We start from the raw sequence: 24,295 nt of genomic DNA, 5'->3' as shown, positions 1-24,295 counted from the left end.
TTTCTTTTCTTTTTTTTTTTTTTTCCTTTTTGGTAATAACCATCCTAATGGGTATGAAGTGGTATCGTGTTGTGGTTTTGATTTGCATTTCCCTAATAATTAGTGATGTGGAGCATCTTTTAATGTGACTATTAGCCGTTTGTACATCTTCAAAGACATTGTGTATTTAGAGCCTCACACAGTACTAACATGTATTAAGTGCACATTAAATATTTGTTGAGTGAATGAATAAACCTTTTTGGAGAGCAATTTATCAGTATCTACAAAAATGTTAAATATATATACCTCTGACCCCTCAATTCTATTTGTAGAAATGTATCCTGAAGCTGTAGTTACATAACCAAACAAAAATAAATGTACAGGGATATTATTTGTGTAGCTTTGTTTGAAATAATGAGAACCTGGAACAAGCTATAAACATATCTGTGTATGACTGGTTAGATTCTTTATGACATTTAAAAACAGACTGTTATTATTAGAAATAATAGCAATTTATATATTAAGATTCAGAATATACTACATTATTAAATGAAAATGCCAGTTTGCAAAATAGAATGCAGGTTTGCTTTTAAAATAAATTTATTTATTTATTTATCTATTTATTTATTTATTTCCATGTGTGGGGCACCTGAGTGGCTCAGTTGGTTAAGCATCTGGCCCTTGATTTCAGCTCTGGTCATGATCTCACGGTTGGTGATTTCTAGCCTTGCATCGGGATCTGTGCTGACAGCTCAGGGCCCTCTTTGGATTCTCTCTCCTTCTCTGTCTCTGCCCTGCTCTCTTTCTCTCTCTCTCTCTCTCAAAATAAACATTAAAAAGAAAAGTTTTCCATGTGTTTTATAAAAAAGAAGGTATGTATACTGAACTCTTTATGGTTGTCATAATGGCAAAGAGAAGGAAAGTTACAGGGACCTTTTATTCTTTACATTGTAAAGACTTTTTATTTTATTTTTTTTAATGTTTATTTATTTTGAGAGAAGGAGCATACATGGGAGAGTTGGGGGGGGGGGGCAGGTACAAAAAGAGAGACAGAGAGAGTCCTAAGTGGGCTCTGGCAGCACAGAGCCTGACTCAAGGCTTGAACTCACGAACCGTGAGATCATAACCTGAGCCAAGACCAAGAGTCATACACTTAATTAACCAACTAAGCCGCCAAGATGCCCCATACACTGTAAAGACTAATTTTAAGTTAAAAGTTGCAAAATAAGATTGAATGCTGTAACTATACTATAAGTATAACTGCATTAAAATAATATAAATGAGAAAATCACTGGAAGAAAGTACAATAAAATGCTAACAAGGGATTATGTGTGATATTTTTCTTTCTGGATTTTCAGTTATTATGGTTATATTATTTTTATGATGACAAAAATATACTTTCTTACATAAAGAAGAAAACAAATGGGAAAATTATCACTAACTATTTAAGCTAATCTTCAAGGCAGTATACTTTAAATTATAACAGCATTGTTTTAGTATTGTTATAATTTTTAGAGTCCTGTAATCCAGTGATGTATAGCTTAGTTTTCAGTGAAGCTTGACCTTTTTTCTAACTGGAGGTATTTGTATTTGTTCCATAGCGGAAGTGAAACGTGTAGGAGATACACTTTTGGGTATGGCTACGCAGTGTGTCCAAGTCAAGAATGTAATAAAAACATCCCCTCAAACTCTCTCAAACTTGTGCCTAAAGATAAATGTTAAACTCGGAGGGATCAATAATATTCTTGTACCTCATCAAAGGTAAGATAAGCTAATCAATTAAATGTTAATTACTTTTCATCTTAATTTTTCTGTATATCACTATATCTAAAATCAGTGTAAGAGATATTTTTGATGATTCCTGCCATGGGAGATAAGTAGACATTTTAGCAAAAAAATTTAAGGCAAGATTAAGAGATTCCCTTGTGAAAAATCCCCTTTCAACTCCATTTTTATTTAGTATATACAAATAACCTCTTGCCCAGTTAGAAAGTATTTGAGAACTTTACGTATTTCTCACTGGAGAGCTCAACTTGAAGAATTTTCTCGTTATTTGATAGTCCTCTTTAATCTGGTATTATGAGGCTGCTCACTCAACCTAGAAAGTAAGGGAAGAATTGAGGGTCTTGGGTGGGGCATGTCAGTTAAGTGAATCATTTAAGTGAGCCTTGTCAACCTCTGCTACCTTCAGTGGGACAACAGATGTTACTGTCAAATTGTTATCATGTCTAAGAGCTCTTAGGAAGAATGACATAATGACCTAGAAACAGGTGCTGGGCAAGAGACTGAGAATTGAACAACAGGTTTCCTTTTAATAGTTGAAACAACTGAGGCTTTAAAAAAATATCTTGACTAGAATGCACCACAGATAAGCATTAGAATAAGGATAGACCCATGTGTGTTTGGCACAAAAGCCCTTTTTGCTTTCTGTTTTTCCATGCTGTCTGTTAAATAGATGAGAATCATAAATGAGATGGGTATAGAATTCTATCAAGTGCACCAACTAAGAGACAATCATTTGAATCTTAAAGGACATAATTGTTGGTTTTCTTTAATGTTTATCTTTTTTGAGAGAGAACACAAGCAGGAGAGAGAGGGAGAATTCCAAGCAGGCTCCGCACTGTCAGCACAGAGTGTTATGAGGGGCTCTGTCTCATGCACCATGAGATCATGACCTGAGCCGAGATAAGGAATTAGATGCTTAACTGACTGAGCCACCCAGGCACCCCATAAAGGATATAGTTTTTTAAATAAAATGACTGACCAACTACTTTATGACTGTTAAGTATTTATACTTTTGGCCACAGGAAGGGGAGTAGTAGATTCCTGTAATCCTTTTCAATGAAAAGGTTAATGATTCTTTTTCTCCTTGAGAGATTACATAGTTTAAATGTAAATAGATTACAGAAAGATTGATACAAACTGGGATTAATATGAGGCAGTTTATCATTTTATGCCTCTTATGAAGAATGCCTGCCCTTTGCAACCACCAGCACCAATGCTTAAGGCAGAAAATTGCTCTGAATAGGACATTGGATAGACCTATTGTGATAGCTTTTACTTCATTGAGTCAGGGATTCATGAATGAAGAGAATAAAACAGTAATTCAGGCCTTTGAAGCTGTCTGTGTAAGACCTCCTCTGTGCTGTGTCAGCAACTTGTATTTGTGTGGCAGTAGTATGAACAGATAAATGCATTATGAAAAAATGAATTATCTAACTCTTTTAAAAAATGTGTTTAAGACCTTCTGTGTTCCAGCAACCCGTGATCTTTTTGGGAGCAGATGTCACTCATCCACCAGCTGGTGATGGGAAGAAGCCTTCTATTGCTGCTGTGAGTGTTATTAGGTTTATCTTGTCTAAAGTTTAAAGGATCAACATTTTGGTTTCAGCTTTTTGAATTTTAATGACATTTTTTCTTTGAAACCAATTTTTATAAATATATATATCTAGAACCAATTTTCAAATAGTCTTTGGATTTTTTTTAAAGGATGATCATTCCCTTGGGGCACCTGGGTAGCACAGTTAATCTTCCGACTTCGGCTCAGGTCATGATCTTGCAGTTTGTGAGTTTGAGCCTCACATTGGGCTCTGCCAACAGCTCAGAGCCTGGAGCCTGCTTCAAATTCTCCCTCTCTCTGCCCTTCCCCTGCTTACTCTCTGCCTCTCTCTCAAAAAATGAATAAACATTTTAAAATTAAAAAAAAAAAAGGTTATTCTCTGGTTTGGGGGCTACAAGTTACATATATTTATTAAATCAAGCTTATTAGTTGTATTACTCAAGTCTTTTGTTTCCTACTTTAATTTACCTATTTGACCTCTCTATTGATTATATCTTTTCAGTTAGTTTTTATTTAAAGAATTTATGTATTTCAGTAGTGTCTTTGCATTTTTTCAATGTAAAATTCTTCTACCTCTGTCCAGTCTAATAGTTTGCACCTGAATTCTGTTTTAATACTACCGTTCCTACTTTTAACATTTGCCTTTTTTTTTTTAATGTTTATTTATTTTTGAGAGCGCACCAGAAGGGGAGGGACATAAAGAGAGGGAGACACAGAATCTGAAGCAGGCTCCAGGGTCTGAGTGGTCAGCACAGAACCCAACATGGGGCTCGAACTCACGGACCGCAAGATCATGACCTGAGCTGAAGTCGGTCGCTTAACTGACTGAGCCACCCAGACACCCAACATTTGCCTTTTATGTCTCTGCCCACCTCTGTGTTTGTAAAGTTTCGTCAGTTCTTTTAAGTGTAGTTCTTATAAACTTCAGAAAGCCAGATAATATTTTACCCACCTTGAAATTCCTTGATTTTTAACAAATACCAACATTTTGAAAATGTCAACATATTTTATCCATACTTGATAAATTTCACAAATTAAACTGTAAAATGTTTTACATATGTTTTCTGTTACCTTTATAATAAACTTTAGATAAATCTTAAGTTACAACAACCTGGTACATTTTATTTGTCCATGTAAATGATAGTAATGTTAAAATTCTTACTTAAGATTCCAAAGCTATTTTTATTAGTGAAGGAAATTTGCTTTTATCTGTTAGTAAATTGTATTGCTTTTTATTCTTATAGTTACGCATGAATTGTCATTTCAGATGTCCTAGAGGTAGTATTGAGCCACTTCCGATATTCATAAAAATGCTCTTATAGAAGATGAAATTATTTTTTCAAAAAAAATTCAAAAGACTTACTTTGAATTTGCTATCTTGGGGTCATTTTCCGAGAAAATTTAAGCCTAGCTTAAATTTTGGACTTCTGGGTAGTCATTGTCCTTTTCTACTAAATCCATTTCTGCCAAATATCCATTTTCTTTTATTATTATCAGAGGTCTTATAAATAGAATTTATTAATTAATTCTTTTTGCTATATGGCTTCTATTCCCAAGAACTTAAAGACCAGTGTGAAAAACAAATGTAAGTAATAATGCCACATAGTATAATAGATACTACTTTAATAGCAATATAAATTAAAATTTAGATCACAAAAACCTGGTGTGTTGAGAACGTTGAGCAATGTAGGAAATTGGAATGCAGTATAGCAGATGTGAGGCTAGTAAGCTTTTGTGTGGCTTTTTGTGCCATACACAAAGGGGTATAGATTTACTTGTTAGTAATGAGATACCATTAAGAGGAACAAAATGGCTAGAGTTCTTTTTTTTTAACCTATAGATGATAAAGTAGATAAAATCCTGTGTACATAGTAGACAAGTTCTAGTTCATTTCTTTAAAAACTCTTGATTATTTTCTAGTCTGACCTAACACAGAAGAGAAACATAAGAATTTTCCATATTTTGGTTTCAAGTAATAAGGCATGAAATTACTGACAGGAAGTTAGGCGCTCTTTTGAAGTACTATTTTTTATTATTTTTAATTGAAGTATAATTGACCCATAATTGCAACGTAATGATTTGATATATGTATATATTGTAAAAAGATGTGTACAGTAAGTCTAATTAACATCTGTCACCATACATAGTTACAAAATTTTTTTCTTGTAATGAGAACTTTCCAGATTTACTCTCTTAACAACTTTCAAATATTCAATACAGTGTTATTAATGATAGTCATCATCATACTGCATGCTATACAGTACCTCTCAATGACAGAATTTATTTTATAACTAGAAATTTGTATCTTTGAACCCCCTTCCCCATTTCATCCATCACCCACCCCCTGCCTCCGGCAACTAACAATCCAGTCACTGCATCTATGAGCTTGGTTGCTTTTGTTTTATTTTGTTATGTTTTGCTTTACTCCACATAGAAGTGAGATCATGTGGTATTTGACTTTCTCTCTCTGACTTTTTTGATTTGTATAATGTCTTCAAAGTTCACCCATATTTGCACAAATGGCAAGATTTCATCCTTATTTATTTATGGCTGAGTAATATAATATTCCATTGTTTATATATGCTACATTTTTTTAATGCTTTCATCCATTTATGGACACTTACGTTGTTTCCACATCTTGACTACATGTACAGTGAACATGGGGTTACAGAGTTCCATTTTCGAAATATGGCTTTGATATAGATCCTACACTGGAAGAAAGAGAAGCTGGAGGCAGAGTGACCAGCTGGGTCTCAGACTCAGCTCTGATTAGAATGATGTGTAGACATGGGGCGCCTGGGTGGCTTAGTCGGTTGAGCATCTGACTTCAGCTCGGGTCACGATCTCGCGGTCCGTGAGTTCGAGCCCCGCGTCGGGCTCTGGGCTCAGAGCCTGGAGCCTGCTTCCGATTCTGTGTCTCCCTCTCTCTCTCTGCCCCTCCCCCGTTCATGCTCTGTCTGTCTCTGTCCCAAAAATAAATAAACGTTAAAAAAAAATTTTTTTTTAAGAAAAAAAAAAAAATTTTTTTTTTTTAAAAAGAATGATGTGTAGACATTTAAAAAATATTTGGGTTCCAGGGGCACCTGGGTGGCTCAGTCAGTTAAGCGTCTGACTCTTGATTTTGGCTTAGGTCATGATCTCATGATTCACGGGTTTGAGCCCTGCGCTAGCAGCACGGAGCCTGCTTACAATTCTCTCTCTTTCTTTCTCTCTCTCTCTCTCTCCCTCTCCCCCCCCCGCACCCCTCCCCCGCTCATGCATGCTTTTTCTCAAAATAAACATTTTTTTTTAAATATTTGAGTTCCAGAGATTATGCTTCAGTAGGTCTGTGAGTAAAAGATATAAAGAAAAATGAAGCGTTTGAATGGGGCTTCTTTATTACTTACCTCCTTTCTCTTCTTCTCTTTAAGAATGTCCTTTTGTCTCTCTTTCCTTACTAATCTTTATATATACCAACAACATCTATAAATTAGAATCTTGTTAAATGTAAAGTGCAGGGGTGCATGGTTGGCTCAGTCAGTAGAGCATGTGCCTCTTTTTTTTCTTTTTTAAGTTTATTTATTTATTTTGAAAGAGAGAGTGCGTTCGCATGGGCAAATGGGGGAGTGAAAGGGAGGAGGGTAGAGGGAGAGAATCCCAAGCAGGCTCCACACTGTCAGTGAGGAGCCAGATGTGGGGCTCAAACTCATGAACTGCAAGATCATGACCTGAGCCAAAGTTGGACACTTAACTGACTGAGCCACCCAGGGCCCCTGAGCATGCTAATCTTGACCTCAGTGTCGTGAGTTTGAGCCCCGCTTTGGGTGTAGAGTTTAAAACTAAAAACAGGGGCGCCTGGGTGGCTCAGTCAGTTGAGCGACCGACTTCAGCTCGGGTCATGATCTCACAGTTTGTGAGTTCGAGCCCCGCATCAGGCTCTGTGCTGACAGCTCAGAGCCTGGAGCCTGCTTCGGATTCTGTGTCTCCCTCCCTTCTGCCCCACCCCCATCCCCGACACTCTGTCTCTCTCTCCTTCAAAAATAAACAAACATTAAAAAAATTTTAATAAATAAAACTAAAAACATATTTTTTTAATTTTTTAATATTTTATTCTTCAGAGAGAGACAGAGACAGAGCATGAGTGAGGGAGGGGCAGAACAAGAGAGGGACACAGAATCTGAAGCAGACTCCAGTTTCTGAGCTGTTAGCACACAGCGTGATACGGAGCTCAAACTCATGAATCTTGAGATCATGACCCTAGCCGAAGTTGGACGCTCAACCAACTGAGCGCCCTGATTTTTTTTTTTAATATAAAGTTCAACCTACTCATAGGAAAATAGTTTTGTTTTTGAAGATTTTATTTTTAAGTAATCTCTGTACCCAATGTGGGGTTCAAACTCACAACCTTGAGATCAAGAGTCATATACATTCTACCAACTGAGCCAGCCAAGTACCCCAGAAAATAGTTTTTGACCCTATACTGGATCTTTTATTCTCTTCTTCACTGGGAATTATCAATTTTTTATTACTTTGAAAATGAACAGTAATAATGTTATAGTAAACTACAAATTTAAATGAAATCCATGTGCTTATTTTCAGTTTTTTTTATTGTAAAACTCATAATCATGGAGTTTTGATTGTCTTAATTTCTATTTTTCTTTCCTTTTTCCAACCTAGGTTGTAGGTAGTATGGATGCCCACCCAAGCAGATACTGTGCCACAGTAAGAGTTCAGAGACCCCGACAGGAGATCATCCAGGACTTGGCTTCCATGGTTCGAGAACTTCTCATTCAATTTTATAAGTCAACTCGGTTCAAACCTACTCGTATCATCTTTTATCGGGATGGTGTTTCAGAGGGACAGTTTAGGCAGGTTGGTTGCCTGGGATCTCATCATTCTGTGGTTAAACCAGATACTGTGTTTATAATATGGTACCTAGTTCTAAAGTTAGAAGCCTTAATTAGGTTGAAAATTCTCAAAAGTCAAAATCTGATGGTTCCTTAGATTTTCCCTTCTAAAAAGCTTACTATGGATGTGTAAGCCTTGATTGCTAACATCATTCTCTGATAATAGTTTAAATGGAATAAAGAAGTGTATTTAACTGTAAGGTGATAAGATTAAGAAGTCCTGAAACTAAATTATGATCTTAGTTTGAAGCATATATAAGAGAACAACTGACTATATCAAATGTTTCCATTTCATCTCCTCTAGGTATTATATTATGAACTACTAGCAATTCGAGAAGCCTGCATCAGTTTGGAAAAAGACTATCAACCTGGAATAACCTACATTGTAGTTCAGAAGAGACATCACACTCGATTGTTTTGTGCTGATAGGACAGAAAGGGTAATTTTACATCTGTTGTAATGCTATAATAAGACAAACTTACCTCAGATAGCTCTTAACAGAGCTCATAGAACACTTAACAGAGGCTCTCTGCCAAGCAGAGGTCCCAATATATACTAGCAGATTTCAACTTAGCAGATTATGAGTATAAAAGTATCCAAATAGGTTGTTGCTTTTAATTTTCTAGAATTTCTGTTAACCAAGTTCTATTCTCCAAGTATTCAAAATCCTGTTAATGCTTTTTGTTATTGTGAAGAAATTCTTTGTTTTGTTTTGTTTTGTTTTTAAGGATAGGAGAATCTTTTTTTTTTTTTTTAATTTATTTTTTATTTTTTATTTATTTATTTTTTGAGAGAGAGACCAAGAGACAGCATGAGCTAGGGAGGGGCAGAGAGAGGGGAGACACAGAATCTGAAGCAGACTCCAGGCTCTGAGCTGTCAGCACAGAGCCTGACACAGGGCTTGAACTCATGGACCATGAGATCATGACCTGAGCCAAAATCGGATGCTTAATCAACTGAGCCACCCAGGCGCCCCTGGGAGAAGCATTTTTTAAATTTTATTTATTATTACTTTTTTTTGAGAGAGAGAGAGAGCAGGGGAGGGGCAGAAAAAGAGGGAGAGAGAGAATCTTAAGCAGGGCTGAATCTCAATGACCAGAGGTCATGACTTGAGCCAAAATCAAGAGTCAGACTCTTAACTGACTGAGCCACCCAAGTGTCCTGAAGCTCATAGTTTTAAACTTGTTCTTTCTATTCCTATGTGTCTTAAATGTTCAGAGGGAATAAGGTACATTCATTTTTTAAAATAATCTTGTAAGAATTCGTTTTTTTAAAAGCTAGGGACTTGGGGCACCTGGGTGGCTCAGTTGGTTAAGCATCAACTTCGGCTCAGGTCGTGATCTCACGGTTCGTGGATTTGAGCCCCACATCGGGATGGGGCTCTGTGCTGACAGCTCGGAGCCTGGAGCCTGCTTTGAATTCTGTCTCTCCCTCTCTGCCCCTCCCCTGCTTGTGCGTGCTCAAACTAGATAGATAGATAGGTAGGTAGGTAGGTAGGTAGGTAGGTAGATAGATAGATAGATAGATATTTTTAAAAAAACACCTAGGGACTTTCTAGAGTGATTAGTGGAAATTCATATAAACCAACTTTTAAATAATGCTTCCTTTAAAATTCACAGAAGTTTTTTTGAGATTTTATTTTTTTAATGTCTATTTTTTTTTTAATGTTTATTTATTTTGAGAGAGAGAGCGTGCACTACTGGGGAGGAGCAGAAAGAGAGAGAGAGAGAGAGAGAGAGAGAGAGAGAGAGAGAGAGAGAGAGAATCCCAAGCAGGCTCTGCACTGTCAGCATGGAGCTAGACAGGGGCTCAATCTCACAAACCGGGAGATCGTGACTTGAGCCGAAACCAGGAGTCAGACACTTAACCGACTGAGTTTCCCAGGCACCCCAGAATGTCTCTCTTTTTTTTTTTTTTGTTTTTTTTTGTTTTTTTTTTGTTCTTTTGATGTTTATTATTTTTGAGAGAAAGAGACAGCAAGCAGGGAAGGGGCAGAGAGAGAGGGAGACACAGAAATCAGAAGCAGGCTCCAGGCTCTGAGCTGTCAACAAAGAGCCCGATGCGGAGCTGCAACTCAAAGACCGTGGGATCATGACCTGAGCTGTAGTCGGCCACCCAACTGACTGAGCCACCCAGGCACCCCTCTTTTTTTTTTTTTTAATGTTTATTTATATATTTAGAGAGAGAACACACACGTGCAAGCGGTGAAGGAGCGGGGAGAGAGGGAGAGAGAGAATCCCAAGCAGGCTCTGCAGAGCTTAATGCAGGGCTCGATTTCAAGAAGCACAAGATCATGACCTGAGCTGAAATCAAGAATAGGACACTTAATGACTGAACCACTGAGGCACCGCAAGATTTTATTTTTAAGTAATTTCTATACCCAGTGTAGGTCTTGAACTCACTACCCCGAGATTAAGAATTTCATGCTCTACCAACTAAGCCAGCCAGACACCCCCTCACAGAATTCATTTTTATGTTTTGTAGTATGACTATGTATTTTTTATAATTAGAAAGAGGAGGAGGTGTAAATACCTAGGGAAATCTGTATTCTTGTCTGCATGAAGCATAGGCAAGTAACAGGCTTGCTGTCATTTCCATTGCTCTATTCCCATCCTTCAAACTGTGGAGCAGAGAAATTTGAGAATTGCAAGTGTTAGTGTCTCCTTGGGGAAAGGGTTCAACAGAAAAGACTGAGAAGTGTATGCTGGGTTTGGTATATATTTTGTCTTTGGTTACACTCTCCATGTAACTTTGGGCAAGTAACTTAACGTCTCTGTGCCTGTTTCCATCCCAGCAAGGTTTGGGTGAATATTAATTTCTTCCTTATTTGGGTTGTTAAAAGGATTAAATAAATAAAAATATGTAATATACCTAAAACAGTGCTTGGCACATACATGCTAAGCACACAATAAAGGTTGGCTAGTTGTAGAGTGGTGGTGATTGTGGTAATAATAGAGGAAAAGAAAAAAGAAAAATAATAGAGAAAAAGAAATAATCATAGCAGACTAGGTATTTGTTATAGGTATTTGTTATAAATTTAACTCATTTAATCATCACAACACTATGAGGTATTTATTATTATTATCATTTTCCACAGAAGGAAACTGGGGCATATGAGGTTAAAGAACAAGATTTACAAGCCTAGTTGTTGGTAGAGCTAGGACTCAAATCAGGCACTCTGGCTCCAGAATGCTTATAATCACTGTTAACCTCTCTGATAGCAGTAGTGTTAGTTTTTTATTGTGGCCTCCAGTTGTTAAAGGCCTTTGACCCCAAATTTCTATGTAAATTTTTTTTGTGCCTGAAAAACCAAATGTTTCTTCAGAAGCAAGATTAGGAAAACCTAAGTTAGATTTAATGATTACTAGCATCTGATGTTTAGTCATGTTAGTCCTTCATTTGTCAGCTTCTCTTTCACCTTTGTTCTAAATACTGTTACTAATAATAGATGAGAGGTAGTTAAAATACCATGCCCTAAATAGAACAACTAGAAACCGGTGAAGCTGCGATATGAACCCATTCTGCTGTCTCTGTAAGTAAAGAAAACCTTTTTATACGTGTTAATTTGATTAGTGTATTAAGAATAGGCATAATTTAGTTGGTTATGAACTGTTTTTTAAGAATAGACATAATTTAGTTGATTATGAACTGTTTTCTTTGTTTTGTGCTTAGTATGAACTGTTTTCTTTGTTTTGTGCTTAGTGGTCCCTCGCATGCAGAAAGAATGTCTGAGTCAGTAAAATAGTTTCTAATTTGCTAACCTTATAAACCTAGACTTAGAATTAATGATTTTAAATGTGTTAGGGATACAGAGGTAGAGGTGAGTATACATATGCATTTTGAAGTGTTTTATTAGGAACCTTTTGGGGCACCTGGGTAGCTCAGTTGGCTGAACGTCCATCTTCAGCTCAGGTCATGATCTTACAGTTTATGGGTTCAAGCCCCATGTCAGGCTCTGTGCTGACAGCTCAGAGTCCAGAGCCTGCATCAGAATCTGTCTCTCTTGGCTCCTTGCAAAAATAAACAAATAAACTTTAAAAAATAAGCCTTTCCTTATCAGAAATTTTGAACCATTTCAGTCACATTCACACCATCGCCATGCATGGTGTTGGCTTCCTTACAAGATGTTAAAACTGCTAGTATGAAATAAAAGGAATAGGACCTTTGCAATCAGTTCCATATTTCACTACCAGTTCAGCCCTTTATTGTGTGCTGTACAGCAAATTATTTCATATTCCTGAGCCTAGGTTTCCCAAACAGGAGGGAATAACACCTGACTTGCAGGATTATTAGGATTAGAAATAATGTACTTTAAGTGCCTGGCACATAGTTAACAAATGGTTATTACTGTTGTATGTTGTCAGCATTCTTGCTCTCTAAAAATACAGTGTTCCCAAGGAAAATGCTAGTTTTCATAAATTACACATTCAAGAGTGCCTATTGTTCACAGGTACCATAAATTGGAACATGTATAGCAGATTTGTTTTTATTTTTATTTCTTTTGGGGGAGGGGGAAAAAAGCGAGAGAATCCCAAGCAGGGTCCACAGGGTCAGTATAGAGCCTGATGGGGCTCAAACTCCCAAACCATGAGATCATGACCTGAGCTGAAACCAAGACTTGGAGACTTACCTGACTGAGCCACCCAGACACCCCTAAAGTAATTTTAAGAAAAATTTTACGTGTTCCACCCATATTGGGATCACCTGCTGGCTAAGCACCAATAGACACTAGTTACTCTTTGTTGTTGTTTAATGCCTGCTCAAGTAGTATTTCAAGTTAAAGGTAGTGAAACACAGGATCAGCTGATATATTTATACATTTTTAAAAGTGCTCTTAGATACATTCTTTACCTTTGTCTCGTTTGTTTAAACTTTGGCCAAACAAATCTAGGTTGGAAGAAGTGGCAATATCCCAGCTGGAACAACAGTTGATACAGACATTACACACCCATATGAGTTTGATTTTTACCTCTGTAGCCATGCTGGAATACAGGTAAGCCTACACTTTCAGCAAAATGTTCTAATTCAGGAACTTCCATTCTTATGTGTTTTGTTTTGTTTTTTTTAATCTTTTTTAACGTTTATTTATTATTGAGAGATAGAGAGAGACAGAGCACGAGCATGGGAAGGGCAGAGAGAGGAGGAGACATAGAATCTGAAGGAGGCTCCAGGCTCTGAGCTGTCAGCACAGAGCCCGACGCGGGGCCCGAACTCACAAACCCAGCGAGATCATGACCTGAGCCGAAGTCAGACACTCAACCGACTGACCCACCCAGGCGCCCTGTTATGTGTATTTTTTTAATTGAAAGAAACACTGTTTTCTACACTCTAAATTGTTTCCACATGAAATTAGATGAAACTTTCAGTAAATAAATTTCTTTCCCTTTCTTACCTTGGGGAGAGGGGCTTATTTCTCTTAAAATGACAGAATGTAAGTAGTTTAACAGAATAAATCTCCCAAACTAGGTCCTCAATTTAACCTAAAACTTCAAAAATTTTAAAATACTTGATTCTTCCTTTGACATTTGCTTCTTTTTGATAATAATACTTCATAGAGAACTCTGGCATTTACTGGCAGATATTGAGCATGTGAAAGGGTTTATCAATTTAAAGCTTTAAGTTTCAGTGAAATAGTTTTAGAGTCTTACTCTTTCCGGGGCACCTCGGTGGCTCAGTCAGTTAAGTGCCTGACTTCACTCAGGTCATGATCTCACAGTTCATGGGTTCGAGCCCCTTGTCAGACTCTGTGCTGACAGCTTGGAACCTGGAGCCTGCTTTGGATTCTGTGTCTCCCTCTCTGTCTGCCCCCCACCCACTCACTCTCTGTCTCCCTCTCCCTCTCTCTCTTTCTCTCTCTCTCTCTCAAAAATAAATAAACATTGGGGCGCCTGGGTGGCGCAGTCGGTTAAGCGTCCGACTTCAGCCAGGTCACGATCTCGCGGTCCGTGAGTTCGAGCCCCGCGTCGGGCTCTGGGCTGATGGCTCGGAGCCTGGAGCCTGTTTCTGATTCTGTGTCTCCCTCTCTCTCTCCCCCCCCCCCCTTTTCTCTCTGTTTCTCTCTAACCCAAAAAAAAAAAATAAAAAAAAAAAAAAAAAAAACGTTGAAAAAAAAATAAATAAATAAACATTAAAAAAAAATTAAAAGAGTCTTACTTTTTTCATAAGATCACATTATTTGTTAGCTTTATTACTTAGTAGAACATAAGCTTTATTTATTTTAAATGAATCCTCTTATTTATTTAGTTAGGTATGTTGAGAGTTAGGTTAGTTAGGTACTCTCGAGAGAGAGTACAAGCTTGAGTAGGAGAAGGGTAGAGAGTGGGGGAGAGGAAGAGTCCCAAGCTGGCTCCAAGTTGTAAGCATAGAGCCTGATGTGGGGCTTGAACTCACAAACTGTGAGTTCATGACCTGAGCCAAAGTCTGACCCTTAACCAACTAAGCTACCCAGGTGCCCTGAACATAAGCTTAATTCAGTGTTTCTCGAACTTTTCAATGACAGAGTGAACCTCTGTTCCTAGGATGTCTGACAGAATGTAGCACCAAACTATTTTAGGTTACTTGCCATTGATTAAAACAAATTTCAGGAAGATGTGCTATGCTGAACAGCTGTATCTCAAAGTCTTGTATGTCCCACATACACTAACCCCTTGTTCCACTCTTACAGCTTTAAAATTATTATCCCACTCATTTATCTGTGTTCTTATATCTGTTCCATTTCACCATCAGTGAATCAATGTCAAACATTTCCACTGTGGGTGGTAACAGTCATTTAGCAAAACAAAGTTAAAAGTACCTTCCAGAGATAAAATCTGTAAAATTGGAGCACATATTTTTTAAACGAGTGTTTCTGTCCATGTATCCCATGGAACACTACTGCTGTGACTTTTCAATAAATATTATAGAAAAGAAAAAAGGATTCTTCGTTCAGATGAATTCTGGAAATGCTGGTTAAACAGAATTTTTTACTCTAGATTTTTTGTATGCTACTGATAGGCAGATGGTCATTATGAATCTTAAAGGCAGAGGTATTTCCATACTGTGTTTAACCAACAATTTTAGGGACCAGTTTTCCTTTTGAACACTAAATTGAAACTTTAGTCAGTAAATAACCAGGAATATTTCACAAGGACTGAGGATGGTTTTTTACACATCTTCTCAGCTTTATTAGAATTTTCAAACTTCTCAGAGATAAAAACAGGAGTCTTGGGTTTTGTTTTGTTGTTGTTTTTGGAGTCTTGTTTTTTTACCAGCTAAAATTAAAAACCCAATCATTTCTAACCAGTATAAGAGATTATTTTTTCGTGTCATTGTTTTTAACTTTATCACTGATTAACAGACCCTTCAACATTTTGGCCAAATTCCATAACATTTAACACTTTTTATTGGTCTTGTTGGTATTATTTTCTCCCTTCTGCATTTTATTTTGAGGTAAAATTCACACTCATCTTTAAAACTTAAATTTACAAATCACGTCAAAGCTTGCTACTACTCTGTTCCACCCTTTACCTGCCCAGGTCAGGCTAGAGCTTTGGTCCTGGTAACTTTGAATAGAGAAGGGGACCATGGCCTGATTCTGAGATACCTCTTTCTCCTCCTCCTTCAGGTACTCTAACTCATCTCGTGTTGCTGCCAGTCTGCTAGTATTTAGGAGCTCCTGCACTTATGCTCACTTCCAGTCCTTTAGGCTCCTAAAACTGTTTGTAGTAATTCTTACCATTCCAGCCCTGTGGAGATGGCAGAGTGGGCCTGTGGGCTCTGAGCTCGGGAAGTGTCCAGCTGGGGCATGAGATAAAAGTCTCCCTTTCCAACAGGTTCTTATCTTTATAATGGATTCTCCTGGAGTCCCTCTTATTATATTTTCATGAGAGAGAGTGTACCTTTCCTCACAACTGCAATTCCATGTTTTCACAAAACCCATAATCATTCTTTTCCTCTACTGGGAGGATGGGGATTAGGTGAGAAGAGGCCAGCACCAGGGAATTGATGGTAAGACCTGTCCTAACCTGGCTTCTCTCAGTGAGCCCTTGAGGAGAGGTGGCTGGCTCCAAAGATTGGTAATTCTTTAGACTGTGGGGTGCCTAACACCTTTAGTCCTCTCCTTCAGACCCTAGTTGCAATTCCAGGACAGCAGGGGGGAAAAAAACCCACCTGACATACTATTAGAAATGTGTTAACTGAAGGGAGCCTGGGACCCCTCTGAGCCTCCACAGGGAGTTCTCCTAAAAAGATAAGTACTCCCTGTTGAGGAATCACAGCAGACAGTGTCCTAAATTATAATTTCCTGATATAAATCACCACAACTTCAAAGATCTTCTCTATTGCTTAACAATCCTTGAACTCCTCTTTTGTTAGCTCTTAATACCATTTTCCAAGGGGCCCTAACCTTGGTCTCTTGCCCTGACACTCAGAACATGACCCCTTCCTTTTACCTCAGTAAGAAACTATACTGTCAGTCACACCTGCTTTCTTCTCCCCTTTCTCACAGGAGGAAAGGTTCAGTGTGTAGTGTTGTTCGAATTTGCTCTCGCCTGACTCGAGTTGGTCTCAGTTCACCAGTTATCCTTCTTTTTGTACCTTCAGTCATTTCCAAGCTTCTGACCTCATCCCCTTAGCTGACACTTCCCCATCCTAAACTACAGTTCCTTGATCCTGTATTTCCCTTCAAGTTATTCTCTCGTATATTTCTTCCATTTGTAACTAAACTATTCTTAAAACAATAGCCTAAAGGCACTCACCTGAAATTTAAAGAGACAAATGATATTAAGGATATAGAACAACTGAAACTTTACATTTTGCCAGTGTGAGTATAAATTAACATGAACATTTTTCAAAACTGTCTTGTCGTTATCTACTAAAGTTAAATATATGCATACTCTATGACCCAGGATCTCCAAGATAGCCAACAGAAAATGCATATCTATGTTCACCAAAAGATAGTACGTTAATGCTTAGAGTAGCACTGGTCATAGTCAAAAACTACAAATAATTCAAATGCCCACAATCAGTAGATTGGAAAAATAAATAATGTATATTTATACAACAGAATATTCTACAACAAAGAGAATGCCGCAACAATATGGATGGATTTCACAGTGTCAAGCCAAGGAAGTCATACCCGAAGGGCACATGACTGTGATCCAGTGATGTGATTTATTATAAAGTTCAAAAGCAGATACAATCTTTAATGTCACCTATAATGTTAAAAGTCCAGTTACTGAGGGCAGAGTAGATAGGATGGTGACCACAAAAGGGCACAAAGGGACTTCTTGGTTGCAGTTAATGTTCAACTTCTTGATTTGGGTACTGGTTTCATGGGTATTTGTGAACATTCCTCATCCTATACACTTATGGTCCGTGTGCTTTCCTCTGTGTATTTATATTTCTGTAAAATGTTTATATTAAGAACAGAAGAGACTATAATTGGCTGTATCCTCTTCAATTTATAGCAGCCTTCCACTGCTGCTTCTTGAACTCTGCAGCATTCAATACTGTTGTCACTCACTCATTGAAACCATCCACCATTTGATTTCCATACACATTTTTCTCTTTTCATCTTGCCTTTCCATTTGTTCTTCATTTAGTTTAAATTTTTAAGTTTAAATATTTATGACTTTGAAATCTCTTTACAGAGAGAACTTTTTCCAGACCTTGAGGTTGTTTTTGACTACACCCTCTCACCTGCCACCCTTCTCAAATCCACCCCTCAACCCTGTAGAATTTACCATCTCACTCTCAGACCCTTCTCATCCTCACTTCCCCTGCTTGATTCAGCTCTCATTATTACTTTTCCTGTACAATTGCAAAATGATCCTAAGTGCCCCCATTTAATCTGTTCTCCCTCATTAATTAAAACATAAGACCCTATCATTCATCTATTTAGTGCTAACATATCCATTGAAGGTAAAGTCTCATTTTCTTAGGACAGCATACATACTCAATTCCTGATATCTGCATCCTGCTCCCTTCACTTCTGCTACACCTCAGTCTGTTTTGCTTTTTTTCTCCTACTCTTCCTTCCTCCTTTCCTTTCTTTTTCTCCTCCTCTCTATATCTCCTCCCTTTCACATACACAAACACACAGAAACACAACAGGACTACAGCCATGCTAAACAGCCATTCTAAACAGAGTTCTCATAACTCTCCTGACCATGTCTCTCCCTTACCTTAATTACTCCTTCCCTAATTTAGTCCTGTTCATCCCTTAAGATTCATCTTGAGGATCAGCTCCTCCCAGAGCCTTTCTTATATCCTTCCCCAAGACAAATGCCCCTCCTCTGCACTGCCTGAGCACCCTATGCGTACCTCTTTGTTGCATTCATTAGACAGCATTGTAACCATGCTTCTGTTTCTCTCCCCCTTACACTAGTCTGTGAAGTCCCAAAAGGCAGAGACTACTCATTCATTCAGTCAACAGATATTTATTGTGTCTGCCTCCTAGAAGATAGGTGTTGATGCTAGGTACACAGAGAGAACAAATAAATACAGTCCCTTACTTTTATAGGTTGGGGGGGGGGAGACCTACTAAGTAAGTAATCTCACAAATACATATTTATAAATTGGGATAAGCATAATAAAAGAAAAGTAAAGCTAGGAAGAGAGATTTTAGTGGGGAACTGATTTAGGTTGGGAGATCACATTTGAGAAATGACATTGAAGGTAAAATCAAGAGGAATAAGTGGGAGTTAAGCCAAGAAGGGGGAAGAAAATTCCTGCCAGAGGCACATACAGGCTCTTTGGTAGAAAAATGTTATCCATTGAAGGAATCAAATGGAGGCTGTGACCGCAACATGGGGGTAGGTTAGAGAGACAAGCCGGGGCTGAATTATACGGGCCTTGTCAGGCAGGGGTGAGCACCTGGATTTTAGTCAAAGTGCATTGGAAAGCCATTAAGAGGCTTTAAACTGGACATGAACATCGTTAGGTATATGGTGTGTGTATGTGTGTGTTTTAATTCACTCTTACTGAAAACAGATTCTACTGGGGAATAGGAGTTGTGTAGGGGACATCAACTAGGAGTCTTAACATAATCCAGGCAAAAGATGATGGTGATGGAGACAAGAACAGTGATAGAACTGAATGAATCACATGTATTTAGGGTTTTTACTCTGTCTCTTCCCTGTGCCTGAGATGCTCTTCCCCCCAATCTCACAAGCCCTCCTTTATCATTCAGAGCTCACATCCATGTCTCCTCTTCATGCATTACTATGCGCCAGGCATTCAATACGGGACATGGCATATAGTGAGTGTTCAGTAAATACTGAATGTGTGAATGTACAATATAAATGCATTATAAGCCTATAATTTGGAGGAGCTAAGATTTGGTAATTTGAATTTTATCCCCAGAATCTTATGCAGTGTCTAACAAATGATGCTCAAATTACTTGTTAAAGTATTAACTCATCTTTCTCCTTTTCTCTCTTGCTACTGCCATTTCCTTAGTTCAGATCTTCATCATCATGTGCTCAAACTAATGCAGCAGCCTCCTGGCTGTTCCCCTTGCTTTCAGTCTCTTCCTGTTTCTTTTTTTTTTTTAATGTTTGTTTATTTTTGAGGGGGAGAGAGAGCGTGAACAGGGGAGGAGCAGAGAAAGAGGGAGACATAGAATCCAAGGCAGGTTCCAGACTCTGAGCAGTCAGAACAGAGCCCAACGCAGGGCTAAAATTCACGAACCATGAGATCATGACCTGATCTAGAGTCGGATGCTTAACCAACTGAGCCACCCAGGTGCTCCAGTCTTCCTATTCCTAATCCAGGCTCCATGTTATTGCTATTACTTTAATAAAACCCCAGTCTTCATCCCAACTAAAGTCTCTCTTGTTTAAAAAAAAAAACAAAAAACCCAACATGCAGTACTTTCCCTGCTGCCTACAGGTAGAAGTCCAAATTCTAAGGCATGTCATTGAATCTGATTCCAAACTTTATTTTCAGACTTCATCTTTTTTCCCTTGTGCACCGTACTCTGCTCACACAGGTCTATTAGCCATTCCCCCTGTGCTTTTGGTAAGGCTGTTGACTCTTTCTGGCGTCTTCTCACACTGGCTGCCCAAAAATGACAAAATCTCCCTCTCTCCCCTTCCCCTTGGTGAAGAACCATGGCTTAGCCCTATAATTACTTCCTTTGGTATTCTCATACAGGACTAAGTGCCAGTAGTACTATAGCTTTTGTTAGTTTTTTTTTAATTATAGATGCCGTTAACTCCTCTACTAAATTGTGTTTTCCAAAAGAAAGGAAACCTTTGACTTTGTTTTTCTTTGAATCTGCAGTATCTAACATAGTAACTATTACAGAGGAACTCAACTAAATGTTCTGGGTTTTTTATTATAGTAAAACTATACAACATACAACTTACCATTTTAACTACTTCTAAGTGTACAGTCTGTCACATTAAGTACGCTCACATTGTGTGCAGCCATAAGACCATCTATCTCCAGAACTTTTTCATCTTCCTTGACACTCTATACCCATCAAACACTTAACTCCCCATTCCCCTGCCCCACCACACCCCTGGCCACTGGCAGCCACCACTGTACTTTCTGTCTCTCTGAATTTGACTTCTCCAGTTACCTCATATGAATGGATCATACAGTATTTGTCCTTTTGTGACTGGTTTATTTCATTTAGCATATGTCATCAAGGTTCATCCATGTGTTAGACTTTTCTTTATAAGCCTGAATAATAGTCCATTGTATATATATACCACCTTCTATCCATTCTCCCATCATTGGATACTTGAGTTGCTTCTGCCTGTAGGCTATTGTGGATACTACTGCTTTGAACAAGGGTGTGCAGATATCTGTTTGAGTCTCTGCTTTCATTTCATTTGGATATGTACCCAGAATCAATTAAGTAAAGTATGTTTTATTTTACTAATGTGCAAAGCTGGTTTTTTAATATAACTTAGTCTGTGATGAGCATTTATTTAAATGTTTAAAAACCAACAGAACATGCCACTGCCTTCTCTACAGGGTACCAGCCGTCCTTCACACTATCATGTTTTATGGGACGATAACTGCTTTACTGCAGATGAACTTCAGCTGCTGACTTACCAGCTCTGCCACACTTACGTGCGCTGTACACGATCTGTTTCTATACCTGCACCAGCGTATTATGCTCACCTGGTAGCGTTCAGAGCCAGATACCATCTCGTGGACAAAGAACATGACAGGTAGTATAAAAGCACAACAAATACAGATTCTCACCCAAAACCAAGTACGGGTCAGCATGTTAGGCTTTTCTTGTAAAATTTCTTTTAAGTGTTTCCATGTATGTGCCTCTCTGCCACAAGCTGTTAGAGGACTCAGTGGTCCATATGAAAAGGAACAATAGGCAGAACTGACTACCCAAGATAAGGGCTCCATTAAAATGTGCACTTTAGGCTTATTAGTATTAGAATGGTATAGTGATTTAGTTGCTTTACCAGATTAATTCAAGGGAGAGATCATTGCTAATAGACAAAATGATGGCATGTCTGAGATTTGCTTCTAAACAATCCTGGGGAGGTGAGAGAAGTAAAACAAAATTGGCCTTGGGTTAATAATCATTGAAGCTGGGTGATAGAAATGTTCATAATGCCAGCCTCTCTTTTTTTAATATAAATAGTTTTGAAATTTTCTATGAGTAATATTTTCTGAAATTACTACATCAGAATAGGGTTTGTTTTTGTGTTCATTGCCACTTCTCTTACAGTGCTGAAGGAAGTCATGTTTCAGGACAGAGCAATGGACGAGATCCACAAGCTCTTGCCAAGGCTGTACAGATTCACCAAGATACCTTACGCACAATGTACTTTGCTTAAAAAGTCCAAGAATATTCTCTGAGAGGAAGAATTGAAAGATGCATCGACATAGAGCATATGTTTCCAGTGGAGTCAGTTGAGTGGGAATGCCTCCAGCCATACAGCAACCAACACTGTGTGGGGACCAGGGTCTGATTTTTATGTTAATATAAGGAAGATTGTTTACTTCATCAAGGAACACAGCACCATTATGCAATATGAAACCAGCCAACTGCTTTTTTGTGCGGTCTCCTTAGGAAGTATCGCCATTGTTTTGTTTTCACTTTCTTGTAGTCTAACCCTTTTAATGCCTTTACCTCAAGTTGCTTGGCAGCACAACTATCTTTGCAAAAAAAGTACAGAAAAAGTAAATGACGGTTTAAAAAAAAAACACACCTTACATGAATAATCAAAGTGATTGTTCACAATTATGTGTGCAAAAAAATTAATGTGCATTCGTGTATTCTTGTGAAAGGTATCTATGTATATTTTAAATATATACATGTATACTTCATATGCATATATATCTGGATCTACACTGACAGTAGATATATATGTGTCTGTGTGTGTGTTTTATAGTTCATTCCATCGGGGAACTTTCTTTCCCTTTTATCATCCTCCCACCACTACTTTGATTTTTCTCTACCTCCCTCGCCTTCATCACCTACATTTTTTTTCCTGATGCTACCAGTGACATTCAGATGTTCATGTATCTGGTTCATTTGGATATGAAGCATGGCAAACTAGAGTTTTATTTTTATTTTGCACACCCTACTCCTGTCTCTTGTCTCATACACAATTCTAAGTCCTCAACTCTTGATATTGCTTTCTTAAACAAAATTATTATATATATACACACACATGTATATGTATGTATATATATATGTGTGTGTGTGTGTGTGTGTGTGTATATATATACGTATATATATATGAAGTTTCTATGAGAGTGTCTGCCCACTCCTGCTCTGAACTTAACATTTGCCATTTGTGCAATGTGTATATAAGCAGTAGCAATCTTAAACTATTATTTTTCTTTAGTTTGTTAAAGCTGCTATAAATATAAAACTTTGTCAGAAGTTGTAACTCAGAAATTTCTCTATAACTGATATGTATTCTAAAGCCTTCTGTTGCTATGGGTTATACATGAAAATCCCTTACAGCTTTCATAAAGGGCAAATATTTTAAAAGATTGAAACTCTTTAGGGTTGAGGCCTCTGAAATTGGGTAGAGAGAGAGAAGGGGTTGCTGAGGGTTTTTTTTTATTTTAATTTTTTTTTTTTTTTGCTAGTTTACTTGTTGCCTCTCATACCTTAATGTGATTTTCATATATATATATACATACATATATATGTATACTTATATATGTATGTATATATATACACACATATATGTATGTTTTGAAGTACAGCTTCCTTTTATATTTATTAGGATAGTGCTTTAATAATTAGAGAACTGTATTGGCAACATCTTTTATAGAAATGTAATCATGTTTATTTTAAGAACTGACAACTTGTTTTGCTGTCTTTTAGTGCAATAAGCAGTTTTAAAGGAAAGGTGTGTCTGTTTGATTTCTTTACCACAGATAGTGGGAGAAACAGGCACCTCCATAATTTTAAAAGGGCAAAGTAATACAGCCTTAATTTCAGAAGGAAAGTTTTGTAATTTTTCAAGTTTAAAGAATGTCTTTTAAAAATCCTAATGAAAATGAAGGAAGTTAAATTTCCTAAATGAGTCTGATCTTAAATATTAGAGATAGAGCTGAACTTTGATTTAAGAAATGACAGTGAATAGGGGCTTAGTTGGTGGAGCATGTAACTTTTGATCTCAGGATCATGAGTTCAAGTGCCACTTCAGGTGTGGAGCCTACTTTTTAAAAAATGACAGTGAATAACTTAAGATTTAAAAGACATTTAATATTTTGAAAATAGATCATGTTTATTGAACAATCATACTGGTTAGGTGCCCATTTTCATTTACTAAAATTAATTAGGAAAATGTAAAATGATATTTTTAAAACATTTTTTGCCAATTTATCACCAGTGTAACTTTCCTTTTAAAATTAGGGTTATGGTGGCAAAGGAGGTTAGGACTGATCATTTTAAATGAGTTAAATCACTGAAATATGGAAAAGGTTTTACAAAACTTCTGTTTTATTGATTTTGTTTTAAGGTATTAAAAATATTATAGAGCTGTCAAAATCAAGTTCATCAGTAACATTGGATTCAGGGGAGCTTAGCACTTTGTAACTCATGAAAATTGCATTTTAATTTTTTTTTTTTTTTTTTTTTTTTTTTTTTTTTTTTTTTTTTTTTTTT

At 37.4% G+C, this 24,295-nt stretch overlaps 1 protein-coding gene across 4 annotated transcripts in view; it reads left to right on the top strand.

The window, feature by feature from the left end:
- LOC125912773 (protein argonaute-3) overlaps window positions 1–24,295 on the top strand; it is a 115,552-nt gene extending 91,257 nt beyond the window's left edge. For 3 of the 4 annotated variants that reach the window (XM_049617502.1, XM_049617504.1, XM_049617505.1), the window contains 7 exons: window positions 1,581–1,740; window positions 3,222–3,312; window positions 7,976–8,170; window positions 8,510–8,644; window positions 13,097–13,198; window positions 21,172–21,371; window positions 21,893–24,295. In XM_049617502.1, coding sequence (XP_049473459.1) covers window positions 1,581–1,740; window positions 3,222–3,312; window positions 7,976–8,170; window positions 8,510–8,644; window positions 13,097–13,198; window positions 21,172–21,371; window positions 21,893–22,001 — 992 coding nt within the window. In that variant the 3' untranslated portion in view covers window positions 22,002–24,295. The remainder of the gene's footprint in view (window positions 1–1,580; window positions 1,741–3,221; window positions 3,313–7,975; window positions 8,171–8,509; window positions 8,645–13,096; window positions 13,199–21,171; window positions 21,372–21,892) is intronic. The other variant, XM_049617503.1, reaches the window with a different exon arrangement.

This window comes from Panthera uncia (genome assembly GCF_023721935.1).
Source record: "Panthera uncia isolate 11264 chromosome C1 unlocalized genomic scaffold, Puncia_PCG_1.0 HiC_scaffold_4, whole genome shotgun sequence".
NCBI lineage: Eukaryota > Metazoa > Chordata > Mammalia > Carnivora > Felidae > Panthera > Panthera uncia.
This window is presented reverse-complemented; position numbering and strand designations above follow the sequence as displayed.